An 18,867-nucleotide genomic window follows, 5' to 3' on the forward strand; every position below is an offset into this window, starting at 1 on the left:
ATTGTTGCAAATCTCAACTCTAATTCCACGACATTAGCCGCACTGTCCTAACAAATAAGTTCGTCTTACGTCCGATGTTGATTTGTTGGTGGTGGTGGTAAGTTCTTACGGGACCAAACTACCGAGGTCATCGGTCCCTAGGCTTACACGCTACTTAATCTGACTTAAACTAAACTTACGTTAAGGACAACACACACACACACTCATGCACGAAGAAGGACTCGAACCTCCGACGGGCGAGCCGCGCGAACCGTGGCAAGGCGCCCGAGACCACGCGGCTAACCCACGTGGGGACATTGATTTCTACGGTTATTTCAAGCAGTGTTGCTTGTCTGTTAGCACTAACAACTCTACGCAAACGCCCTACTCTCGGTCGTTAAGTGATGGCCGTTGTCCACTGCGTTCTCCGCGGTGAGAGGTAAGACCTGAAATTTGGTAATCTTGACACGCTTTTGACATTGTGGATCTCGGAATACTGAATTCCCTAACGATTTCCAAAATGGAATGTTCAACTACTATTCCGGATTCAAAGTCTGTTAATTCCCGTCGTGCAGCCATAATCACGTCTGAAACATTTTCATACGAATCACCTGAGTGCAAATGAAAGCTCCGCCAACGCATTGCCCTTTTATACCTAGCGCATGCGATTTTGTCTCCATTTGTATACGTGCATCTCGCCATCCCATGAGTATTGTCACCTCAGTGTATGGGCATACCCTGACAGCAACCTTACTGGTACGCTACCTGGACCGATGACTTGCCCTTATTAAGTGCTTTAAGCTGCTTCACTACACCGAGGATAGTTATTTCTAAGTTATTCATGTAATTTCTGTAGACTCTTGCCGGTATTTCTGGTTCCTTCACAATCCCACGACCACCTATCTCAATACCTTGCAGGAATTGCTCCGCCTCCTGTTCGAACAGAAATAGCAGCAAACAGGGAAAGAACGAAGCTGGAGCAGAAAAAACGCATCCCATACGAGGGCGACAACCCTACCCACAACGACTAAGGTCAAGGAAAAGTTCTCTCAGAATATCGGAGAAACTAACAACCGCTGCGAAGAAGCCAGGCTGCAACTATGGGGGGCTGAGACATCCCACCCTCCTGATTGAAAAAGATTCAGAATCTTTACCTCCTGATCATAATGAGAATTTTCCTCGAATATGCTGAGTGTACAGAACATGGGTTAACCTGGTAAAATGGGGATACGTTGAAAAAACCTAACCCAGTGTGACTGCGGGGAAGAGCAGACTTTTCAAGATACGGTTCAGTGTCGACTGTGTCCAGCCCCCTGCACAGAAGACGACCTTCACCAGACAGCGGAAAATGCATTGGAAGTGGCCAAATTCTGGTCAAAGATTATGCCCTAAAGAGCCAAAGAAACTGGTGCATTTGCCTAATATGGTGTAGGCCCCACGCGAGCACGCAGTGCCGCAACAAGACGTGGCATGGACTAGAGTATATCTGAAGTAGTGATGAAGGGAATTGGCGCCATGACTGCTGCAGGGCTGTCAGTAAATCTGTAAGGGTACGAGGGGGGGGGGGGAGATCTCTTCTAAACAGCACGTTATAAGGCATCCCACATATGCTCAATAATGTTCATGTCTGAGGAGTTTGGTGGCCAGCGGAAGTGTTTAAATTCAGGAGTGTTCCTGAAGTCACTCTGTAGCAGTTCTCGACGTGTGGGCTGTCTCATTGTCTTGCTGAATTGTCGACGTCCATCGGAATGCGCAATGGACATGAATGGATGCAGGTGATCAGACAGGATGCTTATGTACGTGTTACCTTTCAGAGTCGTATCTAGACGTATCAGGGGTCCCATATCGCTCCAACAGCACACGCCTCACACCGTTACAGAGCCTCCACAGCTTGAACAGTCCCCTGTTGACTTGCAGGGTCCATGGACTCATGAGGTTGTCTCCATACCTGTACATCTACATCTACATCATATCCCCCCCTCTGTTGCACTCGCGGATCGCGCGAGGGACAAACGACTGTCTGGACGCCTCACTACGAGCTCTTATTTCCCTTATCTTTGACTGGTGATAATTGTGCGATTTGAAAGTTGGTGGTAATAATATATGATCTACATCATCTGTGAAGATCGGATTTCGGAATTTAGTGAGCAGCCCCTTCCGTTTAGCGCGCCGTCTATCTTCAGGAGTGTCCCACTTCAAACTTTCTATGAGATCTGTAACGCTCTCGCGATGGCTAAATGAACCTGTCACGAATCTTGCCGCTCTTCTTTGGACCTTCTCAGTCTCCTGAATCAGACCCAACTGGTAAGGGTCCCATACAGACGAACAATACTCCAAGACTGGAAGAACTAACGTATTGTAAGTTATTTCCTTTGTTAAAGGAATGCATCGCTTTAGGATTCTACCAATAAACCGCAATCTAGAGTTCGCCTTACCCGTTACTTGTGTAATCTGATCATTCCATTTCAGATCATTTCTAATAGTCACACCCCGAATACTTGACGGACGTTACCGCTTCCAAAGACTGGGCATTTATTTTGTACTCGTAAATTAATGAGGATTTTCGCCTTGTTATACGCATTAGGTTACACTTACTAATATTGAAAGATAACTGCCAGTCATTACACCACGCATTAATTTTATGCAAATCCTCATTAATTTGTTCACAACTTTCGTGTGATACTACTTTCCTGTAGACTACAGCATCATCGACAAACAGTCTAAGACTGCTGTCAATACCATCAAGCAGATCGTTTATGTACAGGTCTTCCGCTCGATACAATGTAAAACGAGACTCGTCTGACCAGGTAACATGTTTCTAGTCATCAACAGTCCAAAAATGGTGGTGACGGGCTCAGGTGAGACGTAAAGCTTTGCGTCGTGCAGTCATTAAGGGTCCACGAGCGGGCCTTCGGCTCCGAAAGCCCATTTCGATTGTGTTTTGTGGAATGATTCGGACGCTGACACTTGTTGGTGGCGCAGCACTCAAATCTGCAGAAATTTGCGGAAGGATTGCACTTCTGTCACATTGAACGATTCTCTTCAGTCGTCGTTGGTCCCGTTCTTACAGGATCTTTTTCAGGCCGCAGCGATGTCGATTTGATATTTTACCGGATTCCTGATACACACGGTACACTCACGAAATGCTCTTGCGGGAAAATCCCCATCTAATCGCTACCTCGGACATAATGTGTCCCATCGCTCGTGCGCCGACTATAACACCACGTTACTTCTGATAACCTGCCATTGGAGCAGCAGTAACAGATCTAAGAACTGCGCCAGACTGTTGTCTTGTATAGGGGTTGCCGACCGCAGCGACGTGTTCTGCCTGTTTACATATCTCTGTATTTGAATTCGGATGCAGTATCTTTGGCGCTTCAGTGTACCGGGTGATCAAAAAGTCAGTATACATTTGAAAACTTAATAAACCACGGAATAATGTAGATAGAGACGTAAAAATTGACACACATGCTTGGAATGACATGGGGTTTGATTAGAAACAAAAAAAAGTTCACAAAATGTCGTTTGGTGATGATCGTGTGCTCAGCCGCCACTTTCGTCATGCTTGGGCTCCCAGGTCCCCAGACCTCAGTCCATGCGATTATTGGCTTTGGGGTTACCTGAAGTCGCAAGTGTATCGTGATCGACCGACATCTCTAGGGATGCTAAAAGTCAGCATCCGACGCCAGTGCCTCACCATAGCTCCGGACATGCTTTACAGTGCTGTTCACAACATTATTCCTCGACTACAGCTATTGTTGAGGAATGATGGTGGACATATTGAGCATTTCCTGTAAAGAACATCATCTTTGCTTTGTCTTACTTTGTTATGCTAATTATTGCTATTCTAATCAGATGAAGCGCCATCTGTCGGACATTTTTTGAACGTTTGTATTTTTTTGGTTCTAATAAAACCCCGTGTCATTCCAAGCATGTGTGTCAATTTGTACCTCTCTATCTACATTATTGCGTGATTTATTCAGTTTTCAAATTTATACAAAGGCAATGTAGTTAAGGACAATATTATGGAAATGGAAGAGGATGTAGATGAAGATGAAATGGGAGATATGATACTGCGTGAAGAGTTTGACAGAGCACTGAAAGCCCTGAGTCGAAACAAGGCCCCCGGAGTAGACAACATTCCATTGGAACTACTGACGGCCTTGGGAGAGCCAGTCCTGACAAAACTCTACCATCTGGCGAGCAAGATGTATGAGACAGGCGAAATACTCTGACTTCAAGAAGAATATAATAATTCCGATCCCAAGGAAAGTGCTGACAGATGTGAAAATTACCGAACAATCAGTTTAATAAGTCACGGATGCAAAATATTAACGCATATTCTCTACAGACAAATGGAAAAACTGGTAGAAGCTGACCTCGGGGAAGATCAGTTTGGATTCCGTAGAAATATTGGAACACGTGAGGCAATACTGACCCTACGACTTATCTTAGAAGCTAGATTAACAAAAGGCAAACCTACGTTTCTAGGATTTGTAGACTTAGAGAAAGCTTTTGACAATGTTGACTGCAATACTCTCTTTCAAATTCTGAAGGTGGCAGGGGTAAAATACAGGGAGCGTAAGGCTATTTACAATTTGTACAGAAACCAGATGGAAGTTATAAGAGTCGACGGACATGAAAAGGAAGCAGTGGTTGGGAAGGGAGTGAGACAGGGTCGTAGCCTATCCCCGATGTTATTCAATCTGTATATTGAGCAAGGAGTGAAGGAAACAAAAGAAAAATTCGGCGTAGGTATTAAAATCCATAAGAAGAAATAAAAACTTTGAGGTTCGCCGATGACATTGTAATTCTGTCGGAGACAGCAAAGGACTTGGAAGAGCAGTTGAACGGAATGGACAGTGTCATGAAAGGAGGGTATAAGATGAACATCAACAAAAGCAAAACGAGGATAATGGAATGTAGTCGAATTAAGTCTGGTGATGCTAAGGGAATTAGATTAGGAAATGAGACACTTAAAGTAGTAAAGGAGTTTTGCTATTTGGTGAGCAAAATAACTGATGATGGTCGAAGTAGAGAGGATATAAAATGTAGACTGGCAATGGCAAGGAAAGCGTTTCTGAAGAAGAGAAATTTGTTAACATCGAGTATTGATTTTAGTGTCAAGAATTCGTTTGTGAAAGTATTTGTATGGAGCGTAGCCATGTATGGAAGTGAAACATGGACGATAACTAGTTTGGACAAGAAGAGAATAGAAGCTTTCGAAATGTGGTGCTACAGACGAATGCTGAAGATTAGATGGGTAGATTATATAACTAATGAGGAGGTATTGAATAGGATTGGGGAGAAGAGAAGTTTGTGGCACAACTTGACAATAAGGAGGGACCGGTTGGTAGGACATGTTCTGAGGCATCAAGGGATCACCAATTTAGTATTGGAGGTCAGCGTGGAGGGTAAAAGTCGTAGGGGGAGACCAAGAGATGAATACACTAAGCAGATTCAGAAGGATGTAGGTTGCAGTAGGTACTGAGAGATGAAGAAGCTTGCACAGGATAGAGTAGCATGGAGAGCTGCATCAAACCAGTCTCAGGACTGAAGACCGCAACAACAAACAACAACAACTGACTTCTTCATCACCCGGTATATGTCTGCCGCCTCTGTGGTGTGGTGCCCCTATATGGTGGAAAGTGATCCGGAGCGTGGGACGGCGCCGCGAGCGGAGTGCGCGCTCGCGGCGGGCGTCGCTTGTTTATCAGTGGCGGCCGGCGCCCTCCCCACCACCGGGCCGGCCCGCAGCCACGCGACCAGCACCAGACGCCCGGCGTGACGTCGGCCTCCTCAGTCGCCGGCGACGCTCAGCGCGTCGCGTACAGCCGCTGTACGCTCCCGCTCGTGGTCCCACTACCGGTCTCCGCTCGCCTGTCGGCGTCGCGACATACTGCTTCCGTCTGTGCGGCGACGCCGCCTCCGCCAGCATGGCCGCAGCGCTGATGATGGAGGCACAGGTGAGAGGTGGCAGTTCAGTCGGTGCTCGCCAGCGGCGAATAGTGACGCTCAAATCCGATAAATCGCTACTGACAGCTTCGGCGGGTGATTACATATACATACAGGGTGAACATTAAGAAAACCTACAAATTGAAGGGACGAATTGTTGACGGGAAATGGAGGAAAAAAGACCCTATGAACGTGTGTCCCTAAATGCATTGTTGCCACTATAGATGGCACCGACGAATGAAATTTTCTCTGACCTGATGCCGTGTGTTCCTTGTGTGCTACAGGCTGTATCACTGGCGTATCGTACTGTAACCAGAAGGATAGTCCTGCGTTGAATTCGGGAACAACCTGAGATTATATTTGTGAACGGCCAAGCAGATGGAAACGGTCGAGAGGCGCCACGGTTATACCACAAGAAGTACCCTCACGGACCCCAACCACATCACAAAACATTTAAAGCCTTTTCTATGAGTTTGTATGATCGTGGGTCCTTTCAGACAGAGGAATGTGCAAGGAAGCGACGGACTGTCCATACACCAGATATGAAGCACCACGTTCTATAGGAAACTGAGACGAACCCTAGTACATGCTCCAGGCAAGTGGGCCACCAGCATGGTGTAAGTCATAGTATGATTATGTGTAGCCGGAGCGATTTTGCATCCCTGGAGGGCACTTTGAACATCTGTTGTGATGTGGATGCGATGTAGCTCTGTATTCTGTCCCGGGACGGTGTGTTGTTGCATGTATATCGTCCATTTCTGGACATAGATTTACAGGACCTCTTTTTCCTCCGTCTCCAGCCAGGGATGCGTCCCTGCAGTTTGTTGGTTTTATTAATGTTCCCCCTGTATATATATATATATATATATATATATATATATATATATATATATATATATATATATATATATATATATATATATAGCTTGAAGAGGGAAACCAGATGGCGCTGTGGTTGGCCCGCTAGATGGCGCTGCCATAGGTCAAGCGCATATCAACTGCGTTTTTTCTTTAAATAGGATCCCCCATTTTTTATTGCATATTCTTGTAGTATGTAAAGAAATATGAATGTTTTAGTTGGACCACTTTTTTCGCTTTGTGATAGATGGCGCAGTAATAGTCACAAACATATGGCTCACAATTTTAGACGAACAGTGGGTAACAGGTAGATTTTTCAAATTAAAATTTAGAACGTAGGTACGTTTGAACATTTTCTTTCGGTTGTTCCAATGTGATACACGTACCTTTGTGAACTTATCATTTCTGAGAACGCATGCTGTTACAACGTGATTACCTGTAAATACCACATCAATGCAATAAATGCTCAAAATGATGTCCGTCAACCTCAATGCATTTGGCAATACGTGTAACGACATTTCTCTCAATAGCAAGTAGTTCGTCTTCCGTAATGTTCGCACATGCATTGACAATGCGCTGACGCATTTTGTCAGGCGTTGTCGGTGGATCACGATAGCAAATATCCTTCAACTTCCCCCACAGAAAGAAATCCGGGGACGTCAGATCCGGCGAACGTGCGGGCCGTGGTATGGTGTTTCGACGACCAATCCACCTGTCATGTTATTCAATACCGCTTCAACTGCACGCGAGCTATGTGCTGGACATCCAACATGTTGGAAGTACATCGCCATTCTGTCATGCAGTGAAACATCTTGTAGTAACATCGGAAGAACATTACGTAGGAAATCGGCATACATTGCACCATTTAGATTGTCATCGACAAAATGGGGGCCAATTATCCTTCCTCCCATAATGCTGCACCATACATTAACCCGCCAAGGTCGCTGATGTTCCACTTGTCGCAGCCATCGTGGATTATCCGTTGCCCAATAGTGCATATTATGCCGGTTTACGTTACCGCTGTTGGTGAATGACGCTTCGTCGCTAAATAGAACGCGTGCAAAAAATCTGTCATCGTCCCGTAATTTCTCTTGTGCCCAGTGGCAGAGCTGTACACGATGTTCTAAGTCGTCGCCATGCAATTCCTGGTGCATAGAAATATGGTACGGGTGCAATCGATGTTAATGTAGCATTCTCAACACCGACGTTTTTGAGATTCCCGATTCTCGCGCAATTTGTCTGCTACTGATGTGCTCCAATTCAGATAATACAGTTGTTGAAGGGTTCAAAGAAAACTTGACTTAAATTTCAAACATGTACCCGACTCATACATTTATAGTTGGTGGTGACTTAAATTTACCCTCGATATGTTGGCAAAAATAAATTTTTAAATCCGGAGGTACGCATAACACATCATCCGAAATTGTGCTAAATGCATTCTCTGAAAATTATTTAGACGATTTAGTTCATGAGCCCCCACGAATAGCAAACGGTTATGAAAACACACTTGACCTCTTAGCAACAAATAACCTGAGCTAATAACAAGCATCAAAACGGATACAGGGATTAATGAACAAAGGGTTGTCGCAGCGAGACTGAGTACTGTAACCCTCAAACCCCCGAAAAATAGAGCAAAAATATACCTATTTAAAAAAGCAGATAAAAATTCACTTGACTCATTCCTGAAGACAATCTCCACTCCTTACAAATTAACAATGTAAGTGTAGACGAGATATTGTTTGAATTCAGAGAAATAGTATAGACAGTAATTGAGAGATTTATACCAAATAAAATAACAAACGACGGAGCTGATCCTCGTCAGTACACAAAAGGCGTCATAACACTGTTGCAGAAACAACGGAAAAAATGCCAGATTTAAACGGACGCAAAATCTTCAGAATTTGCGATGTTTTACATAAGCTCGAAATTTTGCGCGGACTTCAATGCGGGATGCTTATAATAGTTTCCACAACGAAACTTTGTCTCGAAACCTGGCAGAAAATCCAGAGAGATTCTGGTCGTATGTGAAGTATGCTAGCTGCAAGACACAGTCATTGCCTTCTTTGCGCTGTAGCAAAGGAAATACTATCGACAACAGTGCTGCCAAAGCAGGGTTACTACACACAGTCTTCCGAAATTTCTTCACCGAAGAAGACGAAGTAAGCATTCCATAATTCGAATCAAGAACAGTTGCAAACATAGTAAGGTAGAAGTAGATAACCTACGAGTAGTGAAGCAACTTAAACCACTTAACAAAAGTAAGTCTTACGGTCTAGACTTTATACTAGTTAGGTACCTTTCAGAATATGCTGATGCAATAACTCCATACTTAACAATCAAACACAACCATTCACGAAAGATCCGTACCATAAGACTTGAAAGTTACACAGATCAACTAACGTGCAAGAAAGGTTGTAGGAATAATCCACGAAATTACAAGTCCATATCATTAACGTCGATATGCTGCAGGATTTTGGGACATATATTGTGTTCGAACATTGTCAATTATCTCGAAGAGAACGGCTATCGACACACAGTCAACAAGGATTTAGAAAACATCGTTGTTGTGAAACACAAGTAGCTCTTTACTCACACGAAGTGTTGAGTACTATTGAAAAGGTATTTCAAATTGATTCCGTATTTTTAGATTTCGAGTAGGCTTTTGACAGTGTACCACACAAGCGGCTTGTAGTGAAATTGCGTGCTTATGGAATATCGTCTCAGTGATGTGACTGGATGCGTGATTTCCTGTCAGAGAGATCACAGCTCAGTAATTGACGGAAAGTCATCGAGTAAAACAGAAGCTGTGTCTCGTGTTCCCCAAGGTAGTGTTATCGGTCCTTTGCTGTTCCTCATCTATATAAACGATTTAGGAGACAATCTGAGCAGCCGTCTTAGGTTGTTTGTAGATGACTCTGTCGTTTATCGACTAGTAAAGTCATCAAAGGATCAAAAGAAATTGCAAAACGATTTAGAAAAGATATCTGTATTGCGCTAAAATTGTCAATTGACCCTAAATAGCGAAAAGTATGAGGTCATCTGCATGAGCGCTAAAAGGAATCCGTTAAACTTCAATTACACGATAAACCAGTAAAAGCCAAAGGCCGTAAATTCAACTGCATACCTACGAATTAAAATTGGAGACAACTTAAGTTGGAAGGAACACATAGAAAATCTTGTGGGGAAGGCAAACCAAACACTGCGTTTTTTTGGCAGGACACTTATAAAATGTAACAGATCTACTACAAAGACTGCCTACACTAAGCTTCTCCGTCCCCTTTTAGAATACTGCTGCGCGGTGTGGGATCCTTACCAGATAGGACTGACGGAGTACATGGAGAAAGTTCAAAGAAGGGCAGTACGTTTTGTATTATCGCGAAATAGGGGAGAGAGAGTCACTGGAATGATACAGGATTTGGGGTGTACTTGATAAAAGCAAAGGCGTTTTTCGTTGCGGCGGAATCTTCTCAGGAAATCTGAATCACCAATTTTTTCCTCCGAATCCGAAAATATTTTCTTGGCGCCGACTTATACAGGGAGGAAAGATCATCATAATAAAATAAGGGAAATCAGAGTTCGCACGGAAAGATATAGGTGTTCGTTTTTTCAGCGCGCTGTACTTGATTGGAATTACAGAGAATTATTCTTAAGGTGGTTCAATGAACCCTGTGCCAGGCAGTTAAATGTGATTTTGCAGAGTACCCCTCAGAAGAAATTGCAACATTCACTCAGCGAACATTAGAAGGAAAAACGATATGGACATGGATAAGACTTCCTTAAGCATTGTACTGGAAAATGTACACTTACAATTTGTCCATTATATTTGGACTGTTGAGCTCCGTGGCCGTGGATAATGATATTTCATATAAAAATACAGCAACCAGCCACTTTTTAATGCCTTTTTATTTATCCCAATATGCATTTCGGGTTTGCACCCATCTTCGGCTGGCAAATTACATGGATTTTCAGTTACTACAGTAGTACAATCTCGACAGCAGTTTGGATGCTGCAGCAGGCATTCTCCTCTCCTTGTTTTTTCTTGGCTTTTCTTCTTTCTTGCAACAACGCAAGCACTTTTTTATCACATATTTTACACAGGCGCACTGCGTTATCCGCCATGTTGTCGACTATAACGCAGTGCGCCTGTGTAAAATATGTGATAAAAAAGTGCTTGTGTTGTTGCAAGAAAGAAGAAAAGCCAAGAAAAAACAAGGAGAGGAGAATGCCTGCTGCAGCATCCAAACTGCTGTCGAGATTGTACTACTGTAGTAACTGAAGATCCATGTAATTTGCCAGCCGAAGATGGGTGCAAACCCGAAATGCATATTGGCATAAATAAAACGCATTAAAAAGTGGCTGGTTGCTGTATTTTTATATGAAATGTACACTTCCTTAAGCATTGTACTGGAAAATGTACACTGTTCAGCAGCTTTTTTTTTTTAATAGGCTTCCAGCAGAACTGAAAAAAATTGAATGATAAACCCCAAGTACTGAAATCCAATTTGAAAAGTTTCTTTGTGACTCCGTCCTTTTCTGTATAGGGGTTCCTAACAGTGGTTGAGGATTTTTCTCTGCAGGGTTATCTATTGATACGAGTATGCTCTCCGTTTATTCGTGTTTTACAATGTTTTTAATCTTTTTGTTTACAACGTTGCTAAACAGAACTCTGTGATGTAACGACTCGTCCCATGATGAAGTAGCTTTGGCTCGTATAGTTCTGGGAGCGAGCATCTCGAAAATGGTTAAGCTGATCGGCTGTTTGCGTTCTTCTACGGAAAATGAAGGAAGGACGGTAAAACAACTTGTAGGCGATAAGTTGTTGGTTGCCCGTCGCTCATCTCAGTAGTCGGAGGCTTGCGCGCTTATAGAGCAGGACAGGGCGAAGTGCGGCGTTTCTCACGACAGGGTGCAATGCTAGTGCAGGCACGACTGTTTCGAGCAGACCGTTCAGCGCACACTGTTGAACTCCTAGGGCTTCCCATGTTGACCCAGCATCTCACCCTTTTGGCTGAGCTCACTCACACAGTCAACTGCTTCGTAGTGACCTATGGAGTGTGTGCTACCACTGCTAAAGCATTAATAGTATTCCTCTGTTCTTTATCGTTGGTTTTTTTTATTCTTCACACTTTTAGTTCGTTGAAATTATATTTTATAAAGTTTGCAAAGCCAGATCGTGAGGGCTTGGGTCTATCAGGATGTACAGGGTGTATCAAAAAAGAATCGTCCGATTTGGCACGTCTATATTTCTGAAACTAATAAACATATACAATAAATTTTGTTTTTTGGTGAACTAGAAACTCAAAAAGTTTTTTTTCCGTACGTTTTCATAGGTGTTCAATATGCTCCCCTTAGGTGCACGCCATATGTCAAAGTGGTATTTATGTTGTTCCCACATTACAGCGAGCATATGTTGAGTTAAAGCTTCCACAGCTGCTGTTACGCGATGTCCCGGTTCACTCATTGTTGTTGGTAAAGGAGGCACGTAGAGTCTTTAATAAGCCCCTACAAGAAATAATCACATACAGTCAGGTCCATCTGCCTCAATTAAACTGTGTCGGTTGTTGCTGCGCAAACAGTTTCCACGTACTCGTACACCATCATTACTCTACCAAGCAAACATTTGAGGCTATACTTGTCCCGTATGAGACGTTCCCGGGGGCTCCATTGGGGGCCGAACCGCACAATAACCCTGGGTTCGGTGTGGAGCGGCGGTGGGGTGGTTGGACTGTTTTGGCCTGTTGTAGGTTGTGAACCACTGAGGGCTACGGCGGGACGAAGTCTCTCCGTCGTTTCCAGGTCCCGGTTTAATAGATACATATATACATACAAAGTTCAACAGAAAAGCATTTGAGATATCTGTGTCGTCATTCCCTATGGTTTGGATGCGACAGGCAAGTGCCATGTAAGATGGGCGGTCACGATATTTGCCTACCCCCGTATGCTGCATTCATAACACTTTTTTTTTTTTTTTTTTTTTTTTTTGCTTTCGGTACGCGCTCTTACAGCTATCCCAAACACTAGAATGTCAATTATGACGATACGAACGTCAGTCTCCGCGCAGAGAAAAGTTCCGACCCGGCCGGGAATCGAATGCTGGCCCCTTTGGTTAGTATTCACAGCGGATTACGACGGACCAGTACTTCGAACTGTCCAAAACGGGGACGGTACAGGCATTCGCATGTTATGACGTCATTAGTTGTTGAATTTCGTTGCAGTTTTCCTTAAGTACAGAAATTCAAACATAGAACAACAGTATCAAATGAATTTTGCAGCTCGTGTTGACACGCCGTGTTCTAAATCGCAGCTAGTGTCTGCCTTCTTCTGCAGCGTCTGCTGTGAGTGGCTAAGAAAAGTGTTCAGTATGTACCTACAAAAATCTTTGATATTTTCCCTATAATATAAAATGTCTGATCGGTAGAAAAGCAAATTTTAAATCTAACAACACATTTTTTCTTCTAGACCTCTCAAATTCTATAGATGGATAGTTAATTAACATTGGTGACATGTTTGGTAAAGTAGACAAATAATTTTTCTAGGTGCTTTTCTTGTTTATTCTCTCGCGCAAAAAGGTCATAAAGTTGCAGGAATTCATCAGTGTTTGTATTTTGAACACAGGAGTTGAGACTTTTAAATACTGCGAAAGTGGGCTGCAACAGCAGGAATGAACAGACAGAACTACGAATCAAGTATGAGTGACACCAGTTGCAGGGGCGAATGGAGAGGCAGCAAAAACACACACAAATTAAAGCAGTCCATGACGCCAGCTGCTGCTTTCGACAGCTCAGCGAGGATATTTACGAGACGCTACGCGCAGCGATTTATATAGCGACCTTCTGTTTATTAAATGAATGAATCAGTTGAACATTGCCGAAAATAGCTCTATGAGAACTATCTGCGACTGCGCCCTGATTTTCCTGGGCAAAACTTCGAACCATTCAGTTTCGAGATATACTTACAGATAATATACTTACCATGTGACGATATGAAGTACATTCACTGAAGTATTTTAGCTAACTTCGTGATGTTCGAAGTGATTAACTATTTTTTTAAAAATCAATATCTGTACAATGCTTTGTTGTGGATTTTGTCACATCTGAAAAGGGGAATTGTTTGTGGAATCGGTAATGTGAATATTTTATATATTTTTAAGCGACTGTTCGCGTAGTAAATTATTATACAAACATGTACAAAGGTAGCATACTTTAATTGACAATACGTCAAATTTCAATAAACTCTGCACTCAGCTCTATATGCATCTGCTAGCTTCACGACGTATGTTTGTTGTCTTCGTCATCGTATCTATCAGTCTGGGCATTGTGTGTGTGTGTGTGTGTGTCTGTGTGAATCGGCAAAGAAACTCATATAGGCATGCTTATTCAAATAAAGAGATACGTAAATAGGCAGAATACGGCGCTGCGGTCGGGGATGCCTATATAAGACAAGTGTCTGGCGCAGTTGTTAGAACGGTTACTGCCGCTCACGAGCGGTTGGACACAGCATCACCGAGGTAGCGATGAAGTGGGGATTTTCCCGTACGACCATTTCACGAGCGTACCGTGAATATCAGGAATCCGGTAAAAATCAAATATTCGGCATCGCTGTGGCCGGAAAAAGATCCTGGAAGAACGGGACCAACGATGACTGAAGAGATTCGTTCAACGTGACAGATGTGCAGCCTTTCCGAAAATTGCTGTAGATTTCAATGCTGGGCTATCAACAAGTGTCAACGTGCGAACCATTCAACGAAACATCATGGATATGAGCTTTCGGAGCCGAAAGCCCAATCGTGTGCCCTTGATGACTACATGACACAAAGCTTTACGCCTCGTCTGAGCCAGTGAATGCCGACATTGGACTGTTGATGGTTGGAAACATGTTGCCTGGTCGGGCGAATCTTGTTCCAATTGTATCGAGCGGATGGACGTGTACAAGTGTGGAGACAACCTCATGAATCCATGGAACCTGCATGTCAGCAGGGTACTGTTCAATCAGGTGGAGGCTCTGTAATGGTGTGGAGCGTGCGCAAAAATGGTTCAAATGGCTCTGAGCACTAAGAGACTTAACATCTGAGGTCATCAGTCCCCCAGAACTTAGAACTACTTAAACCTAACTAACCTAAGGACACCACACACATCCATGCCCGAGGCAGGATTCGAACCTGCGACCGTAGCGCTCGCGCGGTTCCAGACTGAAGCGCCTAGAGTCGCTCGGCCACTTCGGCCGGCGGGCGTGTGCAGTTAGTGATATGTGACCCCTGATACGTCTAGATACGACTCTGACAGGTGGCACATACGTAAGCATCCTGTTTGGTCATCTTCATCCATTCGTGTCATTTGTGCATTACGACGGACTTGGGCAATTCCAGCAGGACAGAGCGACACCCCACACGTCCAGAACTGGTACAGAGTGGCTTCAAGAACACTCTTCTGAGTTTAGCACTTCTGTTGGCCACCAAACTCCGCAGACATGAGCATTATTGAGCATGTTCAGGGTGCCTATCAATGTGCTGTTCAGAAGGGATCTCCACCCAGTCGTACTCTTACGAAATTGTGGACAGCCCTGCAGGATTCATGGTGTCAGTTCCCTCCAGCCCTACTTCAGACATTAACTGAGTCCGTACCACGTCGTGTTGCGGCGCTTCTGAGTGCTCGCGGGGTCCTACAAGGTATTATGCAGGTGTACCAACGTCTTTGGCGCCTCAGTGTACATAGAAAAGGAAATCAGACAAAATACCTTTTTATTTGTTCAAAAGTTTGTGTAATTGACTGATTCTTGAGTGTTACAGAATGCAACACTACGTATGACGCAATCGTACTGTGAGAGAAAATTGCCACTCCACACTTTTCAGCTTGTGAACCAATATTGCGTAGATCTTTTCCTTATTACCAGATTTTGGTAGAGTCTGTATTTTTTTATGACATGGCAATTATTTATTCTGCTTGATATAGCAATTATTTAGTGTGCTTGTTTATGATATGAGAAGTACTTAGTCTGCTTTTTCATGATATGGAAATCATTTGATTCTGTGTTGCTGGATACCACTCCTGCCGCAACATTGTTCAGCTATACCAGTCCTGGCCATGATTAGGGCTCCTGGAGCACGCTTGCGCTCCGTGAGCGCAGCTGAATTTGCGTAACACTGTGGCTCCCTCCCTTCACTGCGTTATTCCGAGAGGGGGTGCATGTGATATGGCTATATGCTGAATGGTGGATGCCCGGGAAACTTAAAAAGAAGTGTTTGCAACGCAGTGAAACTACTTCTAAGAGGCGAATACTGCAGCATAGTGTTTGTTATAAACCTTTTATTTTACTGCCAAAACAATACATTTCATTATTTGATTAAATAAGTACATTAGATAGTGCTAATACAGTGAACAGAACTACAAAGAGCTTTTCATACAGAACTTAACATTAATTGCCATGTTTATAAATTTATACATATTTAGATTTAGGTGTGTCACAAACCTGGAATTATGGTTCTTGAAATAGTCAAATACATGGACCTATACAGATTAAAATCTGTTAAACCTGAACTTTAGTGGAAATTCGTCGATTTCATAATGGAAAATAAATAGTTCGCGCACATGTATTGAGACAATCATTGAAATAACTAAATGGCTTTTGTGAGGAGTCAAGGATATTGCTCTCGGGGTAACATTTTATAAACGTCTTGCAAATTCTTGGATTGGACAGTTAGTTCGATGAGCTGGGTGCTATACTGTACGTCGGTCAGCTCAAGTTAGAAGTAGTGAGGTGCATCATCAGCAGCCGAAAGCAAGAACGGTCTGACAAATAAATAGAAATCAGTCTTCGGTCGTGCAAAATCTTCGAATTTCTTTGAGAACTCATGATGAAATGTTTGAATTGCTGAGATGTAGTTAGTCATGCCTAGGCCACAGATTATTGCCTTCAGTTATGGTAAATGTTCCATGTCACCAACTGCAGCTTATTTTTCCATAGGTTTGATTTCAGTTTGACAGCATCAATTTTATTCTCCTTTTATGTTACCAAGCTACTCTTCCCTTGCACTGAGACAAAAAATTCAAATAACTGGTGGCGTCGGCCATAAAAGGTTTTGCCACCTCAGTTTTTTCTCCAATGGTCGTCTTCCGTTTAGCCAGCATTCACTGTCGCTCGTTAGAAGACAAGTGTATCATATCACCCCGTTCCTCCTCACCACTCAGCCCTACACGCCACTGCGCTCGGAATGCTAGGCAGGCGGCCGGAGCGCTGTTTGGCCAGGTCTGAGCTAAACAAAGAGAGGATAGTCATGTCCACCACCTACCAGTGAACTGTGTTATCTTTGATTGCTGTGTTACCATAGTTCAATTGTTTATATGCTGTATTTCCGAAGACGGAGATTAGCAAGCAGTGGTTTCCTAAAAGAGTGTCGGAAATCACTTAACAGTTAAGGCCGGGCTGCCCGATGGCTAGTTTGCTTAACTCTCCGGCTTCCCCCCATCACTGCGCTATTCCGAGAGGGTGTGCGCGCATTCGACAGGCGTCTCGTTCTCGTCCCTGTCTCCTAAGTTAGCGTACTGTGCATTAAGTTATACAATAGTTGTTAAGCCAAACAGTAGCTACGAAACTTCCTGGTAGATTAAAACTGTGTGCCGGACCGTGACTTGAACTAGGGACCTTTGCCTACCGCGGGCAAGTGCTCTACCTCTGAGCTACTCAAGCACGACTTACGCCCCGTCCTCACAGCTTTAATTCTGCTAGTATCTCGTCTCGTCTCGGTAGAGCACTTGCCCGCGAAAAGCAAAGGTCCCGAGTTCGAGTCTCAGTCCGGCACATAGATTTAATCTGCTAGGAAGTTTCATATCACACACTGGACTCGCATTCGGGAGGACGACGGTTCAATCCCGTCTCCGGCCATCCTGATTTAGGTTTTCCGTGATTTCCCTAAATCGCTTCAGGCAAATGCTGGGATGATTCCTTTGAATGGGCACGGCCGATTTCCTTCCCCATCCTTCCCTCACCCGAGCTTGCGCTCCGTCTCTAATGACCTCGTTGTCGACGGGACGTTAAACACTAATCTCCTCCTCCTCCTCCTCCTAGTTTCATATCAGCGCACACTCGGCTGCAGAGTGAAAATTTCATTCTGCATACCTAAGTTCTTTACTAATATTGTGTGTATATTCTTTCGAAAATTGTACGGCGCTATTTGTATTTCATTTTAAGTACCGATCATTGATTTATGACGTACACGTAACAACTGGGAAGTACTGTCGCACAGTAGCGTTTAATCGAAGGTTTCTGACTTTTTTTTTTTACAGCAAAGAGTGATTTGTGACGGCATCCTAAACGTATATTTTCAACAATCTGTGTTTCGTAGTAATAAACATCTTCGCAATTACAAAACAGAATGAAACGTCAGACAGTGGACAGAGACAAGTTCCATGTGCGGCAGAGCACTGTCCGGTGGAAGAATGGCAGCAAGATACTGTCGCATTAGAGATAACATATGAGGATGGAAGATGTCTGTGACATACAGTTATGCCTTGAGAGTTCCCTGAATCTCTATTAGCCGTGGCCTGAAGTTATACCTGATGGTTTCCCAAAGCAACACCGCTGTGCCTTTCCAAAACATTGAAGGATGGCGCCTACTCCCTCTGGGACGGAATTTGTACACACCATCTGTCTGCGTCTACAGTAAATCTCAACTTCAAGGGTGAGAACTAGAGTTGTAAAACTGCTGTAGACTATCATTAGTAAGTGTAGACTACGGTAGTTTTCCTAGTAGGTTTGTGTACCTACATGGATACTCTGCAAATCACGTTTAAGTGCCTGGCAGAGGGTTCATCGAACCACCTTCACAAATCTCTATTATTCCAATCTCGTAAAGAGCGCGGAGAAAACGAACACCTATATCTTTCCGTGCGAGCTCTGATTTCCCTTATTTTATTACGGTGATAGTTTCTCCCCAAGGAAGGTCTCCATATGTAGCTTTGGTCATTTAAGATCGTGTCAGCATTATCTGTGCGTTACACGTTCGGTGTGTTGCATACCTATCGGGCGTTACATAATAACGATCGCTCTCTTTACGCATGCGATCAGTGTCTTACTAGATTC

General features: G+C 43.6%; 1 protein-coding gene across 1 annotated transcript in view; it reads left to right on the forward strand.

Annotated features, from left to right (window-relative positions):
* Positions 1-5,871: 5,871 nt before the first annotated feature.
* LOC126094912 (myogenesis-regulating glycosidase) overlaps positions 5,872-18,867 on the forward strand; it is a 693,284-nt gene continuing 680,288 nt past the window's right edge. The window contains exon 1 of the mRNA XM_049909552.1: positions 5,872-5,945. Coding sequence (XP_049765509.1) covers positions 5,916-5,945 — 30 coding nt within the window. The 5' untranslated portion in view covers positions 5,872-5,915. The remainder of the gene's footprint in view (positions 5,946-18,867) is intronic.

Source organism: Schistocerca cancellata, chromosome 8, assembly GCF_023864275.1.
Source record: "Schistocerca cancellata isolate TAMUIC-IGC-003103 chromosome 8, iqSchCanc2.1, whole genome shotgun sequence".
In the NCBI taxonomy this organism is placed as follows: domain Eukaryota; kingdom Metazoa; phylum Arthropoda; class Insecta; order Orthoptera; family Acrididae; genus Schistocerca; species Schistocerca cancellata.